This window comes from Bos mutus, chromosome 16 (assembly GCF_027580195.1).
Source record: "Bos mutus isolate GX-2022 chromosome 16, NWIPB_WYAK_1.1, whole genome shotgun sequence".
Taxonomy (NCBI): domain Eukaryota; kingdom Metazoa; phylum Chordata; class Mammalia; order Artiodactyla; family Bovidae; genus Bos; species Bos mutus.
Genome location: NC_091632.1, coordinates 28,859,218 through 28,886,455, shown reverse-complemented (window position 1 = coordinate 28,886,455; position 27,238 = coordinate 28,859,218). Strand labels below are relative to the sequence as shown.

Genomic DNA, 27,238 nt, shown 5'->3' with positions numbered 1-27,238 from the left:
TCTGTGTTCATTCTACTTCCTGGTTGTAGTTTCCTTAATCAAACAAAAAAGAATCTATTTTTAAAAACTGTAATATACCTCAATCACTGGTTAAGATGGATGCAGAAGTAATCTCACCTGGTAGTCTATTAATAATCTAGTACACTTAATTAGCAGAGATAGTAAACAAAATGGCCAGGAAAGCAGTACTCAGGAGTGCTGGTTTTAAAGGCTGTATGGAGGGGAACGATCAGACTTAGCCAGCTGTCCTAAGCCAGACAGAGACCTCCATGTTAATGTAGGATCACTGCAATTTGTAGACAAAAGGCATTTTTTCATTTGTCCACATGGTTGGTTGCTGCAGGTTCCATTTTTACTGTGTTTCATTATTAAGAAGCCTTTTGTTATCCAGCCTTTTCTATACCAACTTCCAACTGCATCAAATCCTCATTTAAATACACTTCAGTACATTCAAATGAGTTATAGAACAAACAACCATGATTCAGAGAACAGAAAAAGAACAATTAAGAAGGTACACTTAGCACAGAAGCTCAAAATGACCCTTACTCAGCAAGAAAAGGTATAAAAAACACATACAAGGGAGAGAGAATTGAGATACACAAAAATATCACATCATTTTCACCACCCTTCCTTCATTCCAAATGCTTTCCAAAGTCTTCTCCCTTCTCACCAAGCAAGCCACACCAGACAACTTCTCTCACGTATCAATACCTCTTGAGACAGCTCTTCTGAATAAAGTCTGAGAACAATGTGCTTACAGTGGCATATCTGACAGGGAAAAATGACTCTTTATTGCTGATTAACATAAAGGAGGGCTTCCGAGTATGGAACTATTCATTTCTAAGGGTGCTATTGGATAAATTCCTCCAGGGTACTCTGGCAAAGCTGTTTCAAGAGTTCTGTATTATTTTAGGGATACCATTTGTTGGAGAAGACTCTTGAGAGTCCCTTGGACTGCAAGGAGACCCAACCAGTCCATCCTAAAGGACACCAGTCCTGGGTATTCATTGGAAGGACTGATGTTGAAGCGGAAACTCCAATATTTTGGCCACCTGATGCGAAGAGCTGACTCATTGGAAAAGGCCCTGATGTTGGGAAAGATTGAGGGCAGGAGGAGAAGGGGACGACAGAGGATGAGATGGTTGGATGGCATCACCGACTCGATGGCCATGGGTCTGGGTAGACTCCGGGAGTTAGTGATGGACAGGGAGGCCTGGTGTGCTGCGGTTCATGGGGTCACAAAGAGTTGGACACGACTGAGTGACTGAACTGAACTGAACTGAACAGTGGCTTCAGTATAGACCATCACAGAAACCAGAAACCAGGGAGATGAAATGGGTAGGAGAGGGATAGAAAAACAGGGTTTGGAGCTGGGACAGGATGAAAGGATTTAGATAAATGGCAGAGGCAATATAGAAGACAAGGCAATATAGACACTTAAGGAACAGCATCAGCACAAGTCTAGAGGTAAAAATGGAAATAGTCTGGGACAATGAAGAAACCTTCCCAATAGATGCTTTGTGCTACAAAACAAGCAAACAAAACAAAAACAACAACAGAAATAAGGTTGGACAAACAGAATTATCCTAGATTCTTGAAAACCTTGAACACAAGTAACAGTTTAGATAGGACGCCTAAGATCAAACACTTGAGGAAATAAGAGTCATTAAAGGAGCAGAAAGAGGAGTAACAATTAAAAACTATGTCTACCATTCCTCTATACTATTTTAAAGGCTGACTTCCTAACTAATTACTACTAAATTTGGTTTTGAGCTACCTTTGAATCAGTTCCTCTACTGTATTTTTTCTATAATTAGAATCGGATTTTTTTTTTTAAGGATCATATCTAATAGTGAGGGTAAAATATAATCTTTAAATTAGATAAAGGTATTTGAAGTGAAAAAGATAAAAAAAATGAACATGTTCAGATAATATATTTATCAAATTTTCCTCTAATTTTTAATGATGGCCAAATATACAAGCTGAGTTACACACAAATACTGAGTTTGAAAGAAACTTTTCTGGGTTAATTAAAGGTAACAAGCAATGTTTAACTCCATCTGAATTAAAATAGAGAAATGATTATAAAGATACAATGGGATCAGAAGTAATCTATGGTGGGGGTGGTGGGGGGCAGTGAGAAGAAACAGGAATGAGGAGACTAAATGCACAAATGAATGAGACAAATATATGACACCGAAAGACAGCTTTTCTTTGATGAATAATTGGAACAAAAAAGATTAGACACAATTTAATTTGTGAAATTCAACAAATACTTACAAGGAAAATAAACAAAGAGAAACAAAGCTCAAAACTTGGTATCTCACAGCACTCAGACGCTTGCCCAGAGAGGGTATGGAGGAAGCCCCTTGCCTCACCACTCTGGCCTATGCCTTTCCCTATGCCTTTTTCCCATTTGGCTGTTCCTGAGTTGTATCCTTCATAATAAATTGGTAAACACCGAGTCAAACCAGGCTGATTAAACATAAGGATGCCTTTGGGAGTCAGATCTTTGACTCCAACTTTAAGATTCTGATTTACCACAAGCAATACAAGAATGTTCTAGCCTTTATTTTTGCAGTGAGAGATCAACTAGAACCTCAATACCCAATGCTTCCCTCACAGTTGGTCTTTATAGCTCCTGAAGTAACCAACTTCCAAAGGAATCCCAGAAGGCCTCCTAATGTGGCTCTTGGAAGGGTGTGAGATGTACCTACTTACTCCTGGGAGATGAACAAGAGGTCTCTGGTGGCCACTGTCAGAAACACTTTAAAAACACTTTCTCCCCCTTTCCCAGATGAGAACACTGTTGGAGCTCTATAAATTTCCACAGGTGAGAACAAGACTGATTAAAAGAGGGAATGAAAAATGTTTCTCCCTATAATTCTAGGTTTTTTTTAATAAAATGAAAGAGAATTATGCATCCCATAAGAAAAAACAACAGCAAGTAATGGAGGTTCCTGGGTCTCTCTCCCTCAAATTCTGGCTTAATAAGTCTGGGGTTTAGAAATTTGCATGTTAAATACATACACCAGGTTATTAGTAATTCTGAAGTAGATGATCAGTAGACCATACCTTGAAAAACACTAGTACAGATACTAGAAACTGTCTATACATGTTGTACTCAAGAGAAAGGAGAAATCTGCATCTTTCTATTTTTGGTCAGGGGGCTGGGGAGAGGGGAGTAGAGAGGAAAGATTTACTTATTTGTCTGTCTCTTTTCATTTACTGAGTGTAAGGCCAACGTAATACCAAGATAAACAGGACAAGACTTTTTTAACCTATGGAAGCTTTTGAGTTCAATAAGAATGATTATACATGTAAAGGTTATTGCTAATATTTTTTACCCATATTATATACATTTATTCGGTTGAAAGATATATTCCACACTGGCATTTGAATTACACTAGTGGCTCACAGAAATTTAGTTAGTTCTACGTTCACTTCACAAGTGGAAATCTATAAGAATTTAAAATAAGTAAAATGTAATGGGAAACTGAATATGTAAAATACTAGTGTAGTTTATGTATACTAGTAATTGCCTTATTCTTCTCTTTTCAGTCTCCTATTCCCATATTTTAAACTAGTTCATGAAAGTGTAAGTAGCACATGAAATCAGCAGTTTTGAACTGTCTACAAATTCAAGTAACATTATACCCCCAGAGGATTCAAGTAAGTCGGAAGTAAAGAGCAAGTTAGCACAACGAAAATTAATACAGAAAATGCTGATCTTTGCTATAAGCAGAGCCACAAGTTCTTGAACATTACACACTTAGAGATATTTACTGTTTATGAGGTGATGGGGAAAAAAGAGCTGTTCTTTTACCAAAGTTGCTCTTTTACCAAGTTTTACCAAAGTCAACTTGGTAAGATTTTGAGTTAAGGAAAAATATAATAGACTTCCTTGTGAATCATAAGCTCTCTGTCATCAAATGTTCAAAAAGCCTGAAGGATATTAAATATGATATAAATCATTTCACCAATGGGCAAAAGGTAGGGCTAGGCAGTTATCACTCCACTACTTCTGTGATTACAAAACCCAGCACTTTAGTAAAAGGACCTCCAGTCTAATGACATTATAAGATGGAATAAAAAGAGGTATATGAAAGAATAACTGGGCTCAGTGAACTGCAAGGTCAAAGGCACAAAGGTTAAATGCAGAGAAATAAACGTAAAAACCCATCAGAAGTGTTGGAGGATTTATAAGCAATTTGGTGTTGCTGAAGTATAAAATATGCCTATGCAAGTGGTAGGTGACCATACTGGAAAGGTAGGTGGGAAGTCTGAAGAAGGAGGGTGTTGTTAGACATCACATCAAGCTTAGATTTTATTTGATAACCACTGGGACACTACTGAAGGATTTCAAGCAGCACAGGTACTACTGAGAGCTAACTGCAGGGAGTGATGAAAGCTTGAACTAGTGACAAGTGGAAGAGTAGTAGGAGTAGAAATGGATGATGGATTCAAGATGCACTGAAAAGAAAATGAGATCATATTTGTGCTGAGATTACATACCGAAACTTATTTTACATTTGTAAGACTCCAGTTTTAATGGTTAAAACGTTATATGTGAATAAATTTGATTTTAAATTTACAAAATGCCAAAGAACAGAACTGTGCTTAATAAAACTTAAAAATTGATCCAACATTTTCTATGATATAGTAAATCATAGCAATAGCCTGTATTATCAGAATTTCTACAGCAATTCATAAGTAGAATGCCAAATTGGCATGTCTTCATACCTGTCAGCTACATATAAGAAATCTGGCAAAATTTTAGAAAAACTCAATATTTGAGACTAAATAATTAGAAAGTCCCTAACTGTTAAGATCAGGTAATGTCACAATTTCTGGATAGCCTAAATATTTTACTCACACTTTTAAAATTCCTGCCCTTGGCTAAATTTATACTGAGACTTTTATTAGAAACTAATTTCAAACAGATGATTCCATTGCCACTACTGATTCAGATACTAAATCATCTTTTTTAATTGAGATACTTAAAGTCAGATTGACTTTCTATACAAAATCTATCCCTAAAGCTTCCTATTTTCATTAGAATCAAAGATCTTGAAGACAAATACAAACATAACCAACTACCTATTCAATTCTCAACAATATGTACATACTCTGTCATTAAAAACAAATGATTTGATTTATTTTCTGCCTTGTCTTCATTTTTGGCTTGGCTATCACAGTTCAAACAAAAAATCTATTTTCATCAAAGCTGATCTTCTTATATACAGTTAAAAAAAAAAAAAGACTAGTATAAACAGGCACAAAATTACACGGCTTCTTTACAGCAATTATAATGAATGACTTTTCTACATAATCAAATTATTCCTATGTTCAGCAGTTAATTATTTTTCTACCATCCTGGGACTAGCCAATGTCAACTTCTGATAGCTTTACTTGGAAGAAATGTTGCATAAAATGGGATTTAAGATATAATAGAGTAAGAGATATGGAAGGCACAAACCTCCACAAGGATCACATCAGTATGGAAGACTATTCCAAGAACAATGGAAATTAACGTGGGACTGTGGAAGTAAGATATAAAATCACATATCTTTTCCTCGGATAAACTGCAGGAAACACTTTCTCTCAAACAGTTGCTGTCTTTGGTTAACACTGCTTTAAGTAATTGTTAAATATATTTTTATTCAGTTAGAAAAGAATAATCTTTTTTTTATACTGTCTACACTTCAGCATATTAAACCAATTCAAGCAGTATTTGTTAAAAATGTTTAAGTCAAGGAAATGCTATCCAACATTCACTCTCTTTCCTTCTACTAGTGTTATAAAAATTTATAGGAAATAAAAGATAAACATTCAGAAACCCAAGTTAAATTTTTTCCCATCTTAAAATATTTTCGACACTTTAAAACATGGTGGGGTAATAATGAAAATTATTACTAGGCTAACAGCATCATTCAGAATGCACTCTCAAATTAACATTAATAAATTTCTTTTAAAAAAAGCAAAACAAAACCCATAATCAAGTCGCTTAAAAATCTGTGTGATTCTACTCTTCAAAACTGGCATATTTTAGAAGGAAAACCACTATTTTTAAAGAAGCATTTAATGAGAAAAAGAAATTATAAGAATCATTCTAATATAGGTCAAATTCCATTACAGTACATATAAAAAGGAAAATAAAATATTTAAAATATCACCATAGAGACCCACCACATTATTTTGTTGATTTCATTACATTTTCATCATGAAATACCTAATGCAACAAATGTTTTCATAGAAACTGTCCATACAGTAGTGGACACTAAGGTTAAGGGATACTGACACTTAATATAATTTAGAGAAGAAATAAACTACAGGTTTGCTTCCATTTTCCACAGCCTTCTGGTCTCTATTTTCTACTTTCCCACCCAAATCTAGTCTGAACACTAAGGGATGAGTTGGGCACTTAGGAGAGATGGAAGCCACAGTCTTCCTGGAAGGCAGGGTCCATGCTCAGAATCTCCTTTCCTTCCATGCCCAAGACAGACAAGGATCATTCAGATTGGCCCTCTTCCAGTCAGGAAAAAATTTTAAAGTGTTATAAACCATCTGGCTAGAAGGAAGAAGAAAGGAAAGATAAAACGGAAGGAAAGAAACAGAGATGAAGAAAGGAAAGAAGAAAGAAAAGAAAGATCCCATGTTGTCTTCTCAGTGTTCATTGAAGAATTTAGGATGAGAAATAGTTTGTAAAGTTGAGAAATCAATATATATTAAAGGTAGCTTTTTAAAATTGAATAAAAGAAAAAAGACCACATCTTATTCTTTTGAGTGTTTCTTTGTGAGAAGCATAAGAAGTAGCAAAATCTAACAGACATCAGGTATTCATAATTATAATTATTCCCTCTTTAACAGATGCTTGAGAACCATTAATGCCTCCTGGTTACTATGCATACAAATCTTCAGTGGTAACATACATCATCTGTTTCCAAACCTGATTGTTCATATAATTTTCTATAGAGACCTGGGGAACTTTCCAGAATACGAATCTTTACTCTCTTTCCCACCTCCCCCAAGGTACAGACTCAGGGGTCTAAGAGGAGAGCTGTTCTGTTACATACATTTTTTGAAAAGATTCCAAGGTGATTCTGATGATCAGTCAGGTCTGAGAATCACTGTGATAAATAAATTTTTATCATAGATGCCTTCTGCATTTTAATGGACATAGACTGGCTTTTCATACATGCTTTAGCTTCCCAAGTTTAGTGGAATTTGGTGCTCTATACATAGTGTTTACTAAATCGGAGAGGGAATGCCTATCTCTTGGATAAAAGCATATATAAACTGGAAAATAGATATATTATGTAAGGCTTTTTTAGAGAAGACTGAGTTGTGAAACACTACAAATGCAGTGGAGAAAGGGAAGGACGAATAATAAATACCAATTCCTCCATAGCTGCACGCACTCTAATGTTTTCATTGTTTTTGAAAATGTGCAAGAGCCTGGAGATTATATCCCAAGGACAACATGGTAACTATGAAATAATTATATAGGTATCCAAAATGTTAATGTCGAGAAAACTATTTTTCTTAAACTGATACAGTCTTCATACTACCATTGAGTTTTAAGTATTAGAAATATCTCTCCCCTTTACTCCAGTATCTCCTTGGTTTCAAAAAACAGTATTTAATTAATTATGCAACAAACAAGTGAAAGGACAAGGCTGAAGAACTGTATCATTCATTACAAAAATTATATATTAATTATACATTATGTGCACACCATCTGTTCAGTGCTAGTGGTTTAAAAAAAATTTAATTGGAGGATAACTGCTTTACAATGTTGTGCTGGCTTCTGCTATACATCAACAGGAATCAGCCATAAGTATACATATATCCTCTTCCTCTTAAGCCTCCCTCTCACTCTGCCCCTCATCCCATCCCTCCCCTCTAGGTTATCACAGGACACTCTCAAGCTGAGCTTATGTGCTATACAGCAACTTTCTACTAGCTAGCTACTTTACACACGCGAGTGAATATACGTCAGTGCTACTCTCTCGGTTGGCTCCACCCTCTCCCTCCCCTCCTGTGTCCACAAGTCCCTTCTCCCTCTCTATTCCAGCCCTGTGAATGGGTTCACCAGTACCATTTTTCTAGACTCCACATATATGCCTTAATAAATGATATTTGTTTTTCTGACTCACTTCACTTTGTATAACAGGCTCTAGATTCATCCACCTCACTAGAACTGAATCAGGTAAATTCCTTTTTATGGCTAAGTAATATTTCATTGCACATATGTACCACAACTTCATCCATTCATCCGTCAATGGACATGTTAGTGATATTTTAGAAAACAAAAGCTACTACTAGCAAACATTCATATAATTTGCACTATTTAAAACCCTTTATATACATTAACTTATTTTAACATTATAATGACCCTAGTTGAGTTCAGTTCAGTCGTTCAGTCATATCTGACTCTTTGCGATCTCATCAACTACAGCACACCAGGCCTCCCTGTCCATCACCAACTCCCAGAGCTTACCCAAACCGATGTCCATTGAGTCGGTGATACCATCCAACCATCTCATTCTCAGTTGTCCCCTTCTCTTCCTGCTCTTAATCTTTCCAGCATCAGGGTCTTTTCAAATGAGTCAGCTCTTTGCATCAGGTGGCCAAAGTATTGGATTTTCAGCTTCAACATCAGTCCTTCCAATGAATACACAGGACTGGTCTCCTTTAGGATGGACTGGTTGGGTCTCCTTGCAGTCCAAGGGATTCTCAAGAGTCTTCTCCAACACCACAGTTCAAAAGCATCAATTCTTCGGTGCTCAGCCCTCTTTATAGTCCAATTCTCACATCCATACATGACCACTGGAAAAACCATAGCCTTGTCTAGACAGATCTTTGTTGACAAGGTAATGTCTCTGCTTTTTAATATGCTGTACAGGTTGGTCATAACTTTACTACAAGGAGTAAGCGTCTTTTAATTTCATGGTTGCAGTCACCATCTGCAATGATTTTGGAGCCTAGGAAAATAAAGTCAGCCACTGTTTCCACTGTTTCCCCATCTATCTGCCATGCAGTGATGGGACCAGATGCCATGATCTTAGTTTTCTGAATGTTGAGCTTTGAGCCAACTTTTTCACTCTCCTCTTTCACTTTCATCAAGAGGCTTTTTAGTTCCTCTTCACTTTCTGCCATAAGGGTGGTGTTATCTACATATCTGAGGTTACTGAAATTTCTCCAAGAACACTTGATTCCAGCTTGTGCTTCTTCCAGACCAGCATTTCACATGATGTACTCTGCATATAAGTTAAATAAGCAGGGTGACAATATATAGCCTTGACATACTCCTTTTCCTATTTGGAACCAGTCTGTTGTTCCATGTCCAGTTCTAACTGTTGCTTCCTGACCTGCATATAGGTTTCTCAAGAGGCAGGTCAGGTGGTCTGGGATTCCCATCTCTTGAAGAATGTTTCACAGTTTATTGTGATCCACACAGTCAAAGGCTTTGGCATAGTCAATCAAGCAGAAATAGATGTTTTTCTGGAACTCTCTTCCTTTTTCAATGATCCAGCAGATGTTGGCAATTTGATCTCTAGTTCCTCTGCCTTTCCTAAAACCAGCTTGAACATCTGGAAGTTCACGGTTCATGTCTTGCTGAAGCCTGGCTTGGGGAATTTTGAGCATTACTTTACTAGCATGTGAGATGAGTACAATTGTGCGGTAGTTTGAGCATTCTTTGGCATTGCCTTTCTTTGGGATTGGAATGAAAACTGACCTTTTCCTGTCCTATGGCCACTGCTGAGTTTTCCACATTTGCTGGCATATTAAGTGCAGCACTTTCACAGCATCATCTTTCAGGATTTGAAATAGCTCAACTGGAATTCCATCACCTCCACTAGCTCTGTTCGTAGTGATGTTTCCTAAGGCCCACTTGACTTCACATTCCAGGATGTCTTGCTCTAGATGAGTGATCACACCATCGTTATTATCTGGGTTGTGAAGATCTTTTTTGTACAGTTCTTCTGTGTATTCTTGCCACCTCTTCTTAATATCTTCTGCTTCTGTTAGGTCCATACCATTTCTGTCCTTTATTGAGCCCATCTTTGCACGAAATGTTCCCTTGGTATCTCTAATTTTCTTGAAGAGATCTCTAGTCTTTCCCCATTCTGTTGTTTTCTCTATTTCTTTGCATTGATTGCTGAGGAAGGCTTTCTTATCTCTCCTTGCTGTTCTTTGGAACTCTGCATTCAAATGGGTATATTCTTCTTTTTCTCCTTTGCTTTTTGCTTCTCTTCTTTTCACAGCTATTTGTAAGGCCTCCTCAGACAGCGATTTTGCCTTTTTGCATTTCTTTTTCTTGGGGATGGTCTTGATCCCTGTCTCCTGTACAATGTCACGAACCTCTGTCCATAGTTCATCAGGCACTCTATCAGATCAAGTCCCTTAAATCTATTTCTCACTTCCTCTATATAATTATAAGGGATTTGATTTAAGTCATACCTGAATGGTCTAGTGGTTTTCCTCACTTTTTTCAATTTAAGTGTAAAGGTAGTCATTATTATCATAAGCACTTTAAAGATGAAGAAATTGAAGCACAATGAATTAAGGCACTTGAGCAAGGTCAAAGATCTAGTAAGTGGAAAATCTGATTTGAACCTTAGTGGTTGACTCCATGGTCTTTGCCCTTGTTCTGTACACTATGTTTGTTTCCAAAAACGTTACAGACTAGCAGGGGACAGGAGACATGAACACAAATAATCGTACAAAGCGGTGTATTTATTCATTCAGGAAATATTTTAATGGAGAGCAATTATGACAGATTTAGGTAAAGAAAAGATTTCCATAAGAACACAAAGTTTCAGTTAAAAACATTTTATAATAAATGTCTCATTATATAAAGTTTTATTTGTAAGAAGTAAGAATATATTTTATTATATAACTAAAAAAAGATGCCTCTTTCTAATATAGTTATAACTTTGCATAGTATGGGTGATTAACACTGTTAACAAATTTCCATGCCAAGTCTTGCTGGACTTGGTTTCAGGAAGGGAAATTAGGGATATCATTAATCTGACATCCTTTACTACTGAGTTATAAAAACTTTCAATATGACTCCTGGTGTTTTAAGCTGCAAGAGGAAAATCCACCCTTAATAACCCTTCAATAACTAACTAAAGCTTTTTCTGAGGATATAGTATATACATACATTTGTCACTTTTGAAGACCTATGAGAGTCTTTAAGTATCCTTTACAAGCTTTGTCTTTCATTAGTAGATATCTATTTATAATTGGTGACTCAAGACTAGATAATTATATATGACGTACAGCCTCAGCAGGAGTCACCGCGGACTCAAGGTCTGCCAAGGTCAATGAAAATATAGTGTCCCTTTACACAGATACGATTATTTAACAGAAAATAATTTGCCTTTTGTTAAATTATATTCAACATAAATTTGAAACAATTTATATTTCATACCAATTGTTTCAGATAAGAGATATGCCACAGAATTGATCCACAGATATAGAACATATATAGTCTCCTTTACCTAACTTTCAGTGTCTGAATAAAGCAGTGATGATAAAAAAAAGATACAACAGAAATAAAGAATAAGACTATCATTCCAAATTTACTTTCACTCTATAGCATTAGTTTTAAGGTAGATGTGGGATGTAGAGGATAATGGAATAGATATAAATTACTAACATCAAATTGCCAAAGGACTATAATTATAAAATATCTCAGTTGTATTGAATTTCCTGTTCAAGCAAGAATTTCTTAAAAAAAAAAAAAGAAAACTTTTCAGTACATAAACATGAAATTTGTAAAAAATCAAAAGTTAATGTTTTAGAAAACTGTTTATGGAAACAACTAATAAACATTCTTTTACTAAGAAGATTATTTTCTAACTGGCAAAGATACTGGCATTACAGTCCATGTTTTATGGGTATGGTCAAACTGCAACACCTGGACTTTCTCTGTGTAAGACCAAACGAAACTGACGGTACTATAAGGCAATCTACTAATTTTAATCAAAAGCCTTAAAGCTATTCATTTCCTTCAAATTAATAAATCCCTAAAGTTCGCTCCTAAAGAATTAGAAATTTAAAGATTTACTAAAAAATATTCAGAAGCATTATTCACAGTAGTAAAAAGTAAAGTATCTTCAGCAAAACAATAGTATACCAGTTATGGTAAATCCTTAGAATAATATGGAACCACTGAAAACTCTCTTTTCAAAATATATTTAGATCTGGGAACTGTTCATGACAAAGGCAAAAGGTAAAGAATACATAATAATATATAAAATATTCACTGCTATTGGGGGAAAAAGTTCCTATGAATGGAAAAAATTACATGTTAATTATATTAAAATGCCCATATTAGTTATTTCTGGATAAAGTGATAACAGATATTTTCTCTTTTTGTTGTTATTCTAAATTCTCTAAAATATACATGTATTCATTACTAACGGTTTCTTTCAATAATAAGCTACTGTAACTATTTGGGGAAGAAAACAAAAATCAAAACCTATGCACAGTTTCAAGATGATGACAGTATTCTCTGATGATGCGCTTGCCAAGGAAATTCACTCTGACTTCACACTCTCCTAATATTCAGCTGCAAAAGAACTTTCTTTGGAATCAACTCTAAATTAGTTTAAGGATAATTATTTAAACTAATCATATCACTACTGCCTTTTGGGCTTCCCTAGTGGTGCCTTTTAGGAGGAAGGGAACAAAGAAACAAATGTTATGTTAGTCCATATGAATACTTACTAGAAATTGTGAGTAAATAGAATATTTTAGAAGAAAAGGCTGAAACTAGAACTAACACGAACAGATCCAGGTAATGGCTTGTCCAATAAGTATCAGACAGCAAACATTACTACACTGGGATACAAGAGGTTAAAATAAATTATGCGATACTTTTCAAGGAAGAGTCACAAAATGAAATTATAGTCCACTAGCCCACCATTCTCTATAATCAAAAGTACATAGCTGACTGCTATACATGGAAATAAAGCAAACCACACTATTTCATAGATTGTGTAATTATTCAATGGAATGTATTCAGATGTTCAATCATATATGGATATACTACATTCAAGTACACAGTTTTAGACTTTACAATTGTTTTTTCAAATAAATGGATAGTAATTTTTTTTTATTACAGCAAGTTAAACATATGATCAAGCTCACTTCATTTATATTTAAAAACCAACCAATGGGGAAATTAAATTTCAAAGTCTAAATAAAAGTAGAGTGGTAAGTGGTAGTCCAAGCAGTTATTTCATACAAATTCCCTCCTTTAAAAAAAATCACGACATTAATACTGAAATAGGCAATACAAATAAGATTAACTCTTGGGGGTTAAAATCCTAAGAATCTGGCAATAACAGAACATTCATATGTCAATAATTCTAAATTACTAAAGTTTAATTAAAATATCTTCAAATGAATTAAAATAATAAAGTAAAAACAAAATATAAAATGAAGAATTCTGCATTCTTTATTAGTATAGAATAAATATTACCATTTCTAAGTATCCTAGAGAGGACCTATGTTGTATAATAAAAAAATTCTTCTAAAAAAAAGAAAAAAGTATTTTTGATACAGTTCAAACTTATCTTAAAACTCTTGAAAATTTAATGTGGTACAAGAGGTTGTGGCACTCTAACAGTAGAAATGCTAAAGCCACTAACAGAAGAACAAAGGACAGAAGACTCTGACGTGCTTTTAGACATGCTAAGTCACTTCAGTCGTGTCCGATTCTGCGTGACCCCATAGACGGCAGCCCACCAGGCTCCCCCGTCCCTGGGATTCTCCAGGCAAGAACACTGGAGTGGGTTGCCATTTCCTTCTCCAATGCATGAAAGTGAAAAGTGAAAGTGAAGTCGCTCAGTCGTGTCCGACCCTCAGCGACCTCATGGACTGCAGCCCTCCAGGCTCCCCGATCCATGGGATTTTCCAGGCAAGAGTACTGGAGTGGGGTGCCATTGCCTTCTCCAACTTTTAGACATAGGGAAGGTATTAGGAAGATAGAAAAAGAGAAAGGACAAAGTACTGTCCCTCAGATGAAAATAAACAATTTTAGACATTTTCTGACTTTAAACGGAAGGAATTAAAAAGCAAATATTATAAGCCTAGAAGAAAAAGTGGACTTTAAGAACCTACTTTGGAGGTTATCCTATGAACTATAATATGCACCCTTTCTGTCTAATATTAATTAGATCTTTTGCCACCTTCCTTGACAAAGCAAGGGCTTGAGACAGTTTAACCACATTTATTCTTCTGACTTATTATTGTCAAGTACTTAATTCTATGTGTGTATTATGTCCAACAGACATCATTGCTTTAGATTTACTGCATATTTACCATTTCTATTGCTTTCCATTCCTTTCTGCAACTATGACCTTCCATCTTCTGCATTTTTTTTCCCTTCTGCCTTAAGAATATCCTTTAAGATTTTCTTTAGTGTAGAAAATTTTCTACTGGTGGCAAATGCTTCATCTTATTTATCTAAAAAAGTCTTCATTTACTGGATACAGAATGCTAGATTGGCAGGTATTTTTCCTTTACACACTTTAGATCTGGCTCCATTATCTTTTGATTTCTATTGTTTCATTGAGATGTTGTCAGTCCAATTACCCTTTCTTTGAAGACAGCTTTTCTTTGCTTTCTTTTAAGAATCTCCCATTGTATTTTTTCAGCAGTTTTAATGATGTGTCCCACCACCAGCAAGGGTCACAGGAGCAGACACAATTAGTTTTAAATCTAGCACTTCGTTAGCTTTATAAAAGGATATAAGATAGGATATTCAGTATGCACAGCATCTTCAAAACCATGCATAGCTTCTTGGATCTCTCCCCAAACCACAGAAAGTGAGCACAATTGCCAAGGACAGCTGAGATGCAGGTGGTTCACTTCAGCAAAGAGAGGTGCCTTGGTTTCCTGCCAGTCTTATATTGTTCACACTGCACAGATGTAAGGCCAGTATGTCAACTCACAGTTCTCTCAGTTCAGAAGCAATGTGACAGATGAGGTTTCAGAGTAAAATTAAGAGATAACTAGCTCCTAACACATAACATTCCCTATTTGTCTCAATACAGCTTATTTCCACAGCAAAGTGCTATGAGAAGGTGGACCCAAGGTCAGATTTTCATGTAGGTCTATGTATGTTCAGGGTCCAGATCTGATATTAAATCTCTACTCACAATGTAGGTTTCAAGTCATTTATTCTCTGGGGTATGAAAGTTTACTGAATCTCTGCCTTAATGTCTTTCATCAATGATGTAAAGCTTTATCAACAATAATCCTTTCTAATACCTGCTTTGGGGCTTCCCACGTAGCACAGTGGTAAATAGTCCACCTGTCAACGTAGGAGGTGCAAGAGACGTGGGTTTGAATTCTGGGTGGGGAAGATCCCCTGGAGGAGGAAACGGCAACCCACTCCAGTATTCTTGTCTGGAAAATTCCATGGGCAGGAGCCTAGCAGGCTGCAGTCAATGAGGTCACAGAGTCCAATGTGACTGAGCGTCAACTTTCTTACTTCAACTTCCACCTCCTTTTTTCATCATTTTTTGTCTCTCCATGCTTACTTTTGTATATTTTCTTCTAACTATACTACAAGTTCATTACTTCTCTTTTCAACTGTGCCTCATCTTCCACTCAACCCATTCACTAAGTTCCTAATTTTGGTAATTATATTTTCTTACTTCTAGAATTTTCATTTTAAAACTACTTTTTATTTCCCAATTGAAATTTTCAACCTTGCCTTTCATTTTGTCAGTATGGTTATTTCCAGGCTATGTCTGATAATACCCAGAGTTGCTGTGATTTTGTTTCTATTGTCCAATTTTTACACTAAATTTATTCATGTCATCTTGCCTTTCCTATGTCTGTTTACATTTTATTGTGCCTAGTTATTACATTTGCAATTTTGAAAAAGAATAAAATTCTTAGGTGATCTTCTTTTGAAGGCCTTCTTGCATAGAGGATTTAATTTTACATCCTGTGAACCCTAGAAATCCATGATAACCTCAATTTACTCAGGATTGATGTGACCTGAAATAGAGTCAGGGGGGCTTATCTTCGACTGGTTTACTCTAGACTAGAGCCCTTTGGGTACCAAGACCAAAGTGAGTTCACCCATATGGTGGCGAGCACTAGACTGCATTCCTTGTGATCCCATGAAGCTACCATAAGTATTCTCAGACATTCCACCAAAACTGGCAAATGTGCCCAGCGGAGAAAGAATATTCAAAAGCCAGGCTCACATTCCTAGACTGCTAATTCTTTTCTATCTTGTTCATTTTCCAATGACTTAAAATAGGTTTTGGTTTTAAAATACATATACTTCATCTAACTTTCTAGTTATACTCAGAGGAAGTATATACTCCAAATCATCTTGAGGAAATACATACTCCAAATCATCTTGTCTGCCACTACCAAAACTGAAGCTGAGTAACAGAACTTTAAATAAGATAGCCTGAATACATCTATTTAAACTGTATAAGAACTCAGAAGTCTTAAAGTACCTATCAAGTAGAATTTTTTTTTGTTAAAAATAAAACTAAGTAAATACCTAAAAAGTTATTTAAAAAAAAGAGACATTAACAGATGACTAACATTTACAAAATCAAGATAATAAAAACAATCACTTCTTCATATAACTTAGGAGAAAGCTTGTACTTTAAAATGCATAACTGAATGATAAGTTTGAGGAAACTTTTTTGGGCAACCTGGAAATAAAACTTTGTTTAGAAATCAAATGTGTTGAAATATTCTCATATAAATGTATTTTGTATAGAGAAATTCTGCCCTGAAATAGTACTTAACTAGGTATGCATATAGGCCACTCTCCTTTATCCACATCAAACTTTTTCCTCCTAATATAATACCAGGTTCAGCTGAATGTTTATTTAGCCTATACTGCAAGTGATTAAAAAGGGAAATGAGACACAGTATGTTTCCTGGATAAATTTCCAGTCCTGTAGGAGAGATACAGAGATAATCTGATAATGATGTAACAGAGGTATGCATATGATGCTATGGGTACACAGGAGAGACATCATGTCAGCATGATGTAACATTTCAATTACTGTTCCTTTAGTGACAATTCAATTACTACTTTCTAAAATGTCTATTTCCTTTGGTGATGTAATACTAAGCAAAAAAGAAAATATATGCAACAATTTATATCTTAAACTTACAAGGCTCACCTGTGTATATATAAACACAGTGCATCATATGAGACACCAAGGTGGAAAAACTGATACAAAAACTCACCCCATCTGGAAGTGCCCTCCAGCACACAGCACTAACAAATTCATTTGTGTCATCTTCCTTTCGGTCTTTGTCCAGAACACTTTTGACTGTGTCGAACTTAAAAGTTAGCAAAGTCTTAGAAAGTCCTTTATAGTACAGGTAAAGAGAGTTGTTCTCACTTCCTAAAACAAAAAAATCCAATAATTATTTTAAAATATCTTTTTTTGTTTAGAATGGAAGACTTAGTATTAGGACTTCATATTCATAAGTTAACTATTACTCAACATTTAAGTTCAGAGACTAATAATCTTTTATAGTAAAATATGAAAGACCAGAGCACAGGACTTCTTGGGAATCATGTGAAAAAAGGATTCCTAGGAAAAAAATGTATATTTTCCTAACCTAAAGACATTATCATTGTCAAATGATTTAACAATATTGATATAAAAATCATTTTTAGCAGAGGACACGACTTAAGCGACTTCACAGCAGCAGCAGAGAAGAACCAGAAATTTGTTATTACAGTATAATCTTAAAGTACATTTAAAAAGATTTCTGCCTAGAGGGGAAAAAAAAAGTTGTAGCACTTATAAACACAGATTTTAATAATCTACAAAACTCATTTCCCATTTCCTAACAAAAGCTGAGTGGTCTACAAACCTATAGTTTGAACAATCTGTCAAAGTAAGAGATTTGCTTTGACAAGGTTTAGGTTCATACACATGTTCAGTTCAGTCACTCAGTCGTGTTCGACTCTTCACGACTCCATGAATCGCAGCACGCCAGGCCTCCCTGTCCATCACCATCTCCTGGAGTTTACTCAAACTCATGTCCACCAAGTCGGTGATGCCATCCAGTCATCTCATCCTCTGTCGTCCCCTTCTCCTCCTGCCCCCAATCCCTCCCAGCATCAGGGTCTTTTCCAATGAGCCAACTCTTCACATGAGGTGGCCAATGTATTAGAGTTTCAGCTTTAGCATCAGTCCTTCCAATGATCTCCTTCAGAATGGACTGGTTGGATCTCCTTGCATTCCAAGGGACTCTCAAGAGTCTTCTCCAACACCACAGTTCAAAAGCATCAATTTTTCGGTGCTCAGCTTTCTTCACAGTCCAACTCTCACATCCATACATGACCACTGGAAAAACCGTAGCCTTGACTAGATGGACCTTTGTTGGCAAAGTAATGTCTCTGTTTTTCAACATGCTATCTAGGTTGGTCATAACTTTCCTTCCAAGGAGTAAGTGTCTTTTAATTTCATGGCTGCAGTCACCATCTGCAGTGATTTTGGAGCCCCAAAAAATAAAGTCTGGCACTGTTTCCACTACTTCCCCATCTATTTGCCATGAAGTGCTAAGACCAGATGCCATGATCTTCGTTTTCTGAATGTTGAGCTTTAAGCCAACTTTTTCACTCTCCACTTCCACTTTCATCAAGAGGCTTTTTAGTTCCTTTTCACTTTCTGCCATAAGGGTGGTGTCATCTGCATATCTGTGGTTATTGATATTTCTCCCGGCAATCTTGATTCCAGCTTGTGCTTTTTCCAGCCCAGAGTTTCTCGTGATGTACTTTGTGTATAAGTTAAATAAGCAGGGTGACAATATACAGCCTTGACGTACTCCTTTTCCTATTTGGAACCAGTCTGTTGTTCCATATCCAGTTCTAACTGTTGCTTCATGACCTGCATATAGGTTTCTCAACAGGCAGGTCAGGTGGTCTGGTATTCCCATCTCTTGAAGAATGTTCCACAGTTTATTGTGATCCACACAGTCAAAGGCTTTGGCATAGTCAATAAAGCAGAAATAGATGTTTTTCTGGAACTCTCTTGCTTTTTCCATGATCCAGCAGATGTTGGCAATTTGATCTCTGGTTCCTCTGCCTTTTCTAAAACCAGCTTGAACATCTGGAAGTTCACGGTTCACGTATATATATGTAGAGATAGTTAATTTTACTGAATAAAGGCCAAATCATTTAAAAATACTAATGGAAGTTCATATACTCAGGAATCAAATGTATTAAAGCACTTCAACAGTACCAAATTTGATTTTCATATTTATAATTTAAATTTGTACAGATTATCAACAATGAGAGTCCTAGAATAACAGATCGAGACTACCCAAACAGACTGTTTATTGAAGGGAACATTATATAGGGGGAAATGAACATCAGACTTAAGAACACAACTGTCTCCAAAATTAAGATATCAGCAGAAATGTCTTCTTATAATACAGTTAACAATCTTATGCTGTTTCACATGGTTGGGGCTTGTGCTCAGTGAAGGAGAGAAGGACTAATGCTTTTCTAATCCAAAGAAAATTCAGCAGGCTACCTTCTGAATGTACAGATCATTTCCTGAGTTGGTATGTCATATATTCCACTGAATGCAATTTTGGTGAAAGATACCTATTTAAAAGTTCCAGGAGAAAGTAGTTTCACTTACCACAAGCTATATAATCTCCATTGGAAGCAAGGCCTACAAAGTTTTTTTCATTGATATGGCCCTTGAAGGAGCGTAGGCAGTATGGCTTCCCTACATTCCACAGCTTTAGCTGGCTGTCTGTTGAACTGAGAGAAACACAAGAAGTTAGAACACCTCTAAGATTTCATGACATGAAACGCATCACTACTACTAATCAGAGGCAATCCAGTTTGGTGGTAGGGAATGCAGACTCTGGAGCCAGATTGTCTGAGTCAGAATGCTCAGTATGCTATTATTTGCTTTTGACCTTAGGAAAGTTAATACAAACTCTTTTGCCTCAATATTTTCATCAGTTAAATATGAAATATAGTTTTTCCTATTTTACATGATTAGACGAATCCTAGAAGAGATTGAAAAAAAATTAAATTAATTTATTTAAATGCTTTCAGTAGTCCCTGGGCACATAGGAAGTATAACCATTAGCCATCAATAACACCATATGACCACCATCAAACAATAAGAAAGCTCTATTGGGAGTTGTGTTCCCAATTTCAGTTGATTTATTTTTTCAACTGTTCAATTATATTAGTACATTAAATATAAACTATCTTCACAGCTGAGTTGTACCTACAGGCAAGGAATACTATGAATGTTTGGTCTATACAGTTTACTTTACTATTATGCAAATGCAGCTGTTAATCAAAAAATAATTGAATATAAAAATCAACACTAATCCTATCATGCAAAGACAGTCTGAGGATTTGAATAAAATACTCAATACTCCTGACTTTTTATTATAAAAATTGAATCATACAGCACATTATTTTTGCAAAGTGCTTCTTCCTCATCCAACAATTTGTTTTACATTTTGTGTGAAATAAACACATTTCTCTATTAATGACTATATAATAAATCATCTTTTCTCTAACAGTCACAGACTAGGGCACCATGCTAAATGTTTGACATACAATGTTTTATTCAAAGAATCACAGCGTATAAGTAGTATTCTCAGTTCCATTTCAGAGGTGAGGGAACAGATATTGAAGGTTAAGAATATTTTTAAGGTAACACTGCTAGTAAATAGTAGAGCCAAGATTGAAACTCTTATTTCACAGGCCACATTCCAAACTTCCAAAACTCTATTGTTTCTCATTATTTTTCAACATAGCATTTATTCTCAGACATTTATGCTGTTTTTTGGTTTTGGGGTTTTTTTGGCCATGCCATGCAGCTTGTGTAGTTCCCCGACCAGCGTTCGAACCTGGACCCTGGCAGTGGAAGTGCAGAGCTATAACCACTGGACCGCCAGGGAATTTCTGACATTTATGTTGTTTTAAATTTTTTTTTCTGCTAGTCAAAGAATTCAGAGGCTGCAGCAACATGTATGCGTAGGATTGGTTTAATATTACTTTTTTCATATTTCCAAATGTACTTGTGGGTAAACTTGTCTCACATACTTTTAAACACCAAATATGTTCAAGAGGAAAATCATCATGATTTATAAACACCAAAAAGGAAAAAAGACTGGTGAATATATATACCACAAATCTACATTAAAAAAGGTCGACTAAGATTTCGAATTTATACAGTTAAGCATACATATACTTCAACTTCCTGGCTTCCCTGGTGGCTCAGACAGTAAAGAATCTGCCAATCTGCCTGCAATGAAGAGACCTGGGTTCAATCCCTGGGTAGGGAAGATCCCCTGGAGAAGGAAATGGCTACCCACTCCAGTATTTTCGCTTGCCTGGAAAATCTGATAGACAGAGCCTGGTGGGCTATGGCCCTTTGGGTCACAAAGAGTTGCACACGACTGAGCAACTAACACTTCACTTCTTACTTCAACTAGTTGAAATCAAACTAACTGATTCAACACTTATAAGTCTGAAATTTAAGAAAAAAATATTTTTGCCATATATCATTCATATTTGAATCTGAATAAAGTTTTCATTATTTACTGCCCATTATTACTTCTAAAGAAGGAGACTTTTTGACTGGTCATCACTTTTAATATACATTTGTGAACTAATTTTCTGTTAACGCCCCTTAGAAATTCAGCTCTCATTTTCTTTTTTCCCTTTTTTCTTCTTTTTAAATAACAATCAAATTACCTTGTTAAATCAACTCAAATTACCAAGTTCTTATCTAGAGCAACCAGTATGGAGACAGATGTGGTGGGAGATCCCAAGTATAAGGCCCTGGTGTTAATAATCTCCTAGGATATATTAGAAACTATGTGAAAGAAAGAAAACAATGTATGATTAAGCTTGAGAAGAAATAATATATATGAAAAAAGGAGACTGAGAATGGGCTTTTACTAGGGTAATATAAAGTAAAGAGAACAATAAAATGGATAACAGAAGGGACTGTCCCTGTTGGTAGAAAAGCTTAATCAACACTATTTTAGCAACTGAGATGTACTTTTCTGGTTGACACCTTTTTTACCTTCAACAAAATAAAAGATAACTAAAAGCTTATTTATGGCTCTCTAGTTCAGAAGGCGTCTTAAAGAATATTTGTCAGGTATAAGCAGTCATATTTAGAAAGTTCTCTTCAAAATATAGGTAAAACTCACCATGAAATCATAGGGAGATCAAGTAACATGGAATCATAAAATACTGATTCCATGTTTAAAACAATATTCAATCAAATATTGCTTTAAACCCCAAATTATACTACTGTGCCACAATACAGATAATATATAAAAACATATAGTGCTCTTTAGTAAATGAAACTCTTCTCATTATTATATTGTATCAACTGTTGTTTCTCTGTTTTTTAAGGAGCAGGGGCTGAAATTCAATCTGAAGTTCAAATATTTAAGGGGGCAACTTTAAAAAATATAGCATCGTCTGGATTTTCTTCACAAATAATATATAAAAGAGAGCAATACAGATGAAAATACACATGTATTTTAATTAAATAAGTTATAAAATTCTACTACTTTAAGAAAAAGTACATATACCACAGTGTTACTCTTCAGAAAACCCATGGTGACATTACAAACCAGTACACGATGACATGTTAAACTCAATTTCTGAAAAGAGTAATACTCACGCAGAGACGATTTCCTCACCACTCACAAACTTTGCATAAGAGACGGCTTTTCGGTGTCCTTTGAATACCATGATTGGCTGTTTAGTGTTACGAAGATCATAGTAGTGAACACAGTGATCTAAAAGAAAAACAAACAGAAAAGAAGAAAAAAATGCAGTAAATGAAGAAATGGAAAGCAAAGCTAATTTTAACTGGTTTGAGGGTATTTCATCAAATGTTTCAGAAACAATATCCAACCTATAATACTCAGAAAACTAAGGGTAACGACTCATTTTCAAAGATAAGCAAATGCAGTAAGTTTTGTTTCGCAGCTAGAATACGGTTAGTACAAAACAGTGTATACACATATGCCAATGTGAGTCTCAAAGGGAGTCCCACTGATATTTCTTGAGATCCTGGCCCCAGAAATAGTATTAAGAGTTCCAAAACACTGGAAAAATTTTAATGTATCCTTACGTTCTGATGGCTTTAGAAAAGTAATGTAAACATTTTGGGCTTCAAGTTAAACAAAATGCAATACAATTTTGCTTCCCACATTTGCTTTTTAAAATATACTTTCTTGAGATACATTTTCCATATCGTAAAAATCTACTCACTGCAAGTACATGATTCAATGATTTTTATTAACTTTACCCAGTGGTGCAAGCATCATCATAAATCAGTTTTAGAACATTGTCTTCATTCCAATAAGACCCCTCACGCATATTTACCACCCACTACCCTAGGCAACTGCTATATTTTACCTCTATAAATTTGCCTTTTTCTGAAAACTTTTATACAAATGGAATCATACTATATGTAACTTTTATGTATGGATGGCTTCTTTACCTAATGTTTCTACAGTCCATCCACAGGTTTAACTGTGTTAGCAGTTCATTCTTTTCTGTTGCTAAATAGTATCCACTGTGTGGATATACCACATCTTGTCCACCCACTCACCAGTTTATGGATATCTGTTTCAAGTTTTTGATTATTGTGAATAATGTTGCTATTAAACACTCACATTCAAATCTTTGTATGGACATTTATTTAGGTCTTATGCAAATACCTGAAAAGTGCAAATTCTGTATCATGTTACAATCTTGTGTTTAACTCTGAGAAACTGACAAAACTGTGCAGGATATCATTCCACACTCCCACCAACACATGACGTTCCAATCCCATTACTGAGTTCTTTGAAACTTTTGGATACACGTCGGAAATGCGTTTTGCAAATATTTTCAACCATTCTGTTGCTTATCTTTTCAGATAAGTACAGAAGCTTTTGTACTTTGATAAGTTTTTAACTTTATAAGGTTCATTTTAACTTTTTTTATAGAACAATCGGTATTGTAAATATAAAAACTGACTAATCCAAGTTCTTAAAGATTTTCCTATTTTTTTTCCTAAGTTTTATTGTTTTGGTTCTTACATTTAGGTCTGTGATCAATTTTAAGTTAATTTCTGTGTATGGTGTGAAGTAAAGGCCTTAGTAAATATTTTTGCATGTGGATGGATATGAATCCAGTTGTCCCAGTATCATTTGAGACAGACTACTTTTTCCCCAATGAATTGCTTGGCACCTTTACTGAAAATGAATGGACTATAAATAAGGATTTGTTTCTGGTTTCTTAATTCTTAATCAATTGATCCATACAAATCTACTCTTCTGCTACTACAACAATGTCTTAATAACTAGAGCTTTATAATTCTGAAACAGGGAAGAAAAAGTCCTCAAACCTTATTCCTTCTCAAAATTGTTTTGGTAGTTCCTGGTCTTTTCCATTTTCAGTTTATTTTACTTTGAGTTCATTGAGCTTCCCGGATGTGTAAAGTGATGTTTATTAAGCAATTGGGAAAGATCTAGGCTATTCTTTCCTCAAATTTTTCCTGGCTCTTCTCTCTCACCTCACCTTCTGTGAGTGTGCACTGTATGTACTGGTATGTCCGATAGTGTCTCACAGGTTTCCGATGCTTCATTCATTTTTCTCTTCATTCATTTTTCTCCCTATTACTTAGACTGAATAATCACTATTGATCTGCCTTTTGAGTTCACTGACTCTTTTGCCAGCTCAAATTTGCTCATGAGTCCCTCCAGTTATTTCTTCTTTTCAGTTACTATACTTTTCAACTACAGAGTTCTGATTTGATTTTTATTTCTATTTTTAATACTATTTGAAAAGATATATTTGTCATATTTCCCCTTAACTCCTTAATTATGGTTTAATTCATTGAATATTATCTATAAAAGCTGACTAGTCTCTATCTAGTAAGCCCAACATATGGGATGGAGAAGGCAATGGCAACCCACTCCAGTACTCTTGCCTGGAAAATCCCATGGACGGAGGAGCTTGGTAGGCTGCAGTCCATGGGGTTGCTAAGAGTCAGACATGACTGAGCGACTTCACTTTCTCGCATTGGAGAAGGAAATGGCAACCCACTCCAGTGTTCTTGCTTGGAGAATCCCAGGGACAGAGGACCCTGGTGGGTTGCCGTCTATGGGGGTCGCACAGAGTCGGACACGACTGAGGCGACTTAGCAGCAGCAGCAGCAGCAGCAGCAACATATGGGATAGTTTTTATCGATTGAATTTTTCCTGTTTCTTGGTATATATCATAAACTTTTTTCTCAAAAACTAGACATTTCAGAGAAATGGATAAAGAAGATGTGGTACAAATACACAATGGAATATTCCTCAAGCCATTAAAAAGAATGAAATAATGCCAATTCAGCAACATGGATGGACCTAGAGACTGTCATACTGAGTGAGGTCCAGTCAGAGAAGGAGAAGAATTCTATGACATCCTTTATATGTGGAATCTAAAAAGAAATGATACAAATGATCAGATCAGATCAGATCAGTCACTCAGTCATGTCCGACTCTTTGCGACCCCATGAATTGCAGCACACCAGGCCTCCCTGTCCATCACCAACTCCCGGAGTTCACCCAGACTCACGTCCATCGAGTCAGTGACGCCATCCAGCCATCTCATCCTCTGTCGTCCCCTTCTCCTCCTGCCCCCAATCCCTCCCAGCATCACAGTCTTTTCCAATGAGTCAACTCTTTGCATGAGGTGGCCAAAGTACTGGAGTTTCAGCTTTAGCATCATTCCTTCCAAAGAAATCCCAGGGCTGATCTCCTTCAGAACGGACTGCTTGGATCTCCTTGCAGTCCAAGGGACTCTCAAGAGTCTTCTCCAACACCACAGTTCAAAAGCATTAATTCTTCAGCGTTCAGCCTTCTTCACAGTCCAACTCTCATATCCATACATGACCACAGGAAAAACCATAGCCTTGACTAGACGAAGCTTTGTTGGCAAAGTAATGTCTCTGCTTTTCAATATGCTATCTAGGTTGGTCATAGCTTTCCTTCTAAGGAGTAAGCATCTTTTAATTTCATGGTTGCAGTCACCATCTGTAGTGATTTTGGAGCCCAGAAAAATAAAAGTCTAACACTGTTTCCACTGTTTCCCCATCTATTTCCCATGAAGTGATGGGACTGGATGCCATGATCGTTTTCTGAATGTTGAGCTTTAAGCCAACTTTTTCACTCTCCACTTTCACTTTCATCAAGAGGCTTTGTAGTTCCTCTTCACTTTCTGCCATAAGGTGGTGTCATCTGCATATCTGAGGTTATTGATATTTCTCCCGGAAATCTTGATTCCAGCTTGTGTTTCTTGCAGTCCAGCATTTCTCATGATGTACTCTGCATATAAGTTAAATAAACAGGGTGACAATATACAGTCTTGATGAACTCCTTTTCCTATTGGGAACCAGTCTGTTGTTCCATGTCCAGTTCTAACGGTTGCTTCCTGACCTGCATACAAATTTCTCAAGAGGCAGGTCAGGTGGTCTGGTATTCCCATTTCTTTCAGAATTTTCCACAGTTTATTGTGATCCACACAGTCAGAAGCTTTGGCATAGTCAAGAAAGCAGAAATAGATGCTTTTCTGGAACTCTCTTGCTTTTTCCATGATCCAGCGAATGTTGGCAACTTGATCTCTGGTTCCTCTGCCTTTTCTAAAACCAGCTTGAACATCAGGAAGTTCACGGTTCACATATTGCTGAAGCCTGGCTTGGAGAATTTTGAGCATTACTTTACTAGCGTGTGAGATGAGTGCAATTGTGCGGTAGTTTGAGCATTCTTTGGCATTGCCTTTCTTTGGCATTGGAATGAAAACTGCCCTTTTCCAGTCCTGTGGCCACTGCTGAGTTTTCCAAATTTGCTGGCATATTGAGTGCAGCACTTTCACAGCGAACTTACTTATAAAACAGACTCACAGACTTAGAGACTTATGATTGCTGGGGGGAATAACGCGGAGATGGGATAGTTAGGGAGTTTGGGATGGACATGGATACACTGCTATATTTAAAATGAGTAACAAGGACCTACTGAATAGCACAGGGAACTCTGCTCAATGTTATGTGGCAGCCTGGATGGGAGGGGACCTGGGGGGACTATGGCTTCACTGTGAATGATGACTGCAGCCATGAAACTAAAAGGCACTTGCTCGTTGGAAGGAAAGCTATGACAAAACTAGACAGTATAT

At 36.1% G+C, this 27,238-nt stretch overlaps 1 protein-coding gene and 1 non-coding gene across 6 annotated transcripts in view; both read right to left on the bottom strand.

Annotated features, from left to right (window-relative positions):
• Positions 1–27,238, bottom strand: part of COP1 (COP1 E3 ubiquitin ligase) — a 222,681-nt gene that overhangs the window by 26,588 nt on the left and 168,855 nt on the right. For all 5 annotated transcript variants that reach the window (XM_070384885.1, XM_070384886.1, XM_070384884.1 and 2 more), the window contains 3 exons: positions 22,710–22,827; positions 19,674–19,798; positions 17,257–17,417 (listed from right to left, as the gene is read on the bottom strand). In XM_070384885.1, coding sequence (XP_070240986.1) covers positions 17,257–17,417; positions 19,674–19,798; positions 22,710–22,827 — 404 coding nt within the window. The remainder of the gene's footprint in view (positions 1–17,256; positions 17,418–19,673; positions 19,799–22,709; positions 22,828–27,238) is intronic.
• LOC138991299 (small Cajal body-specific RNA 3) lies at positions 211–351 on the bottom strand. Its single transcript, XR_011467328.1, has one exon. It is a non-coding gene; the product is annotated as a small Cajal body-specific RNA 3 (non-coding RNA).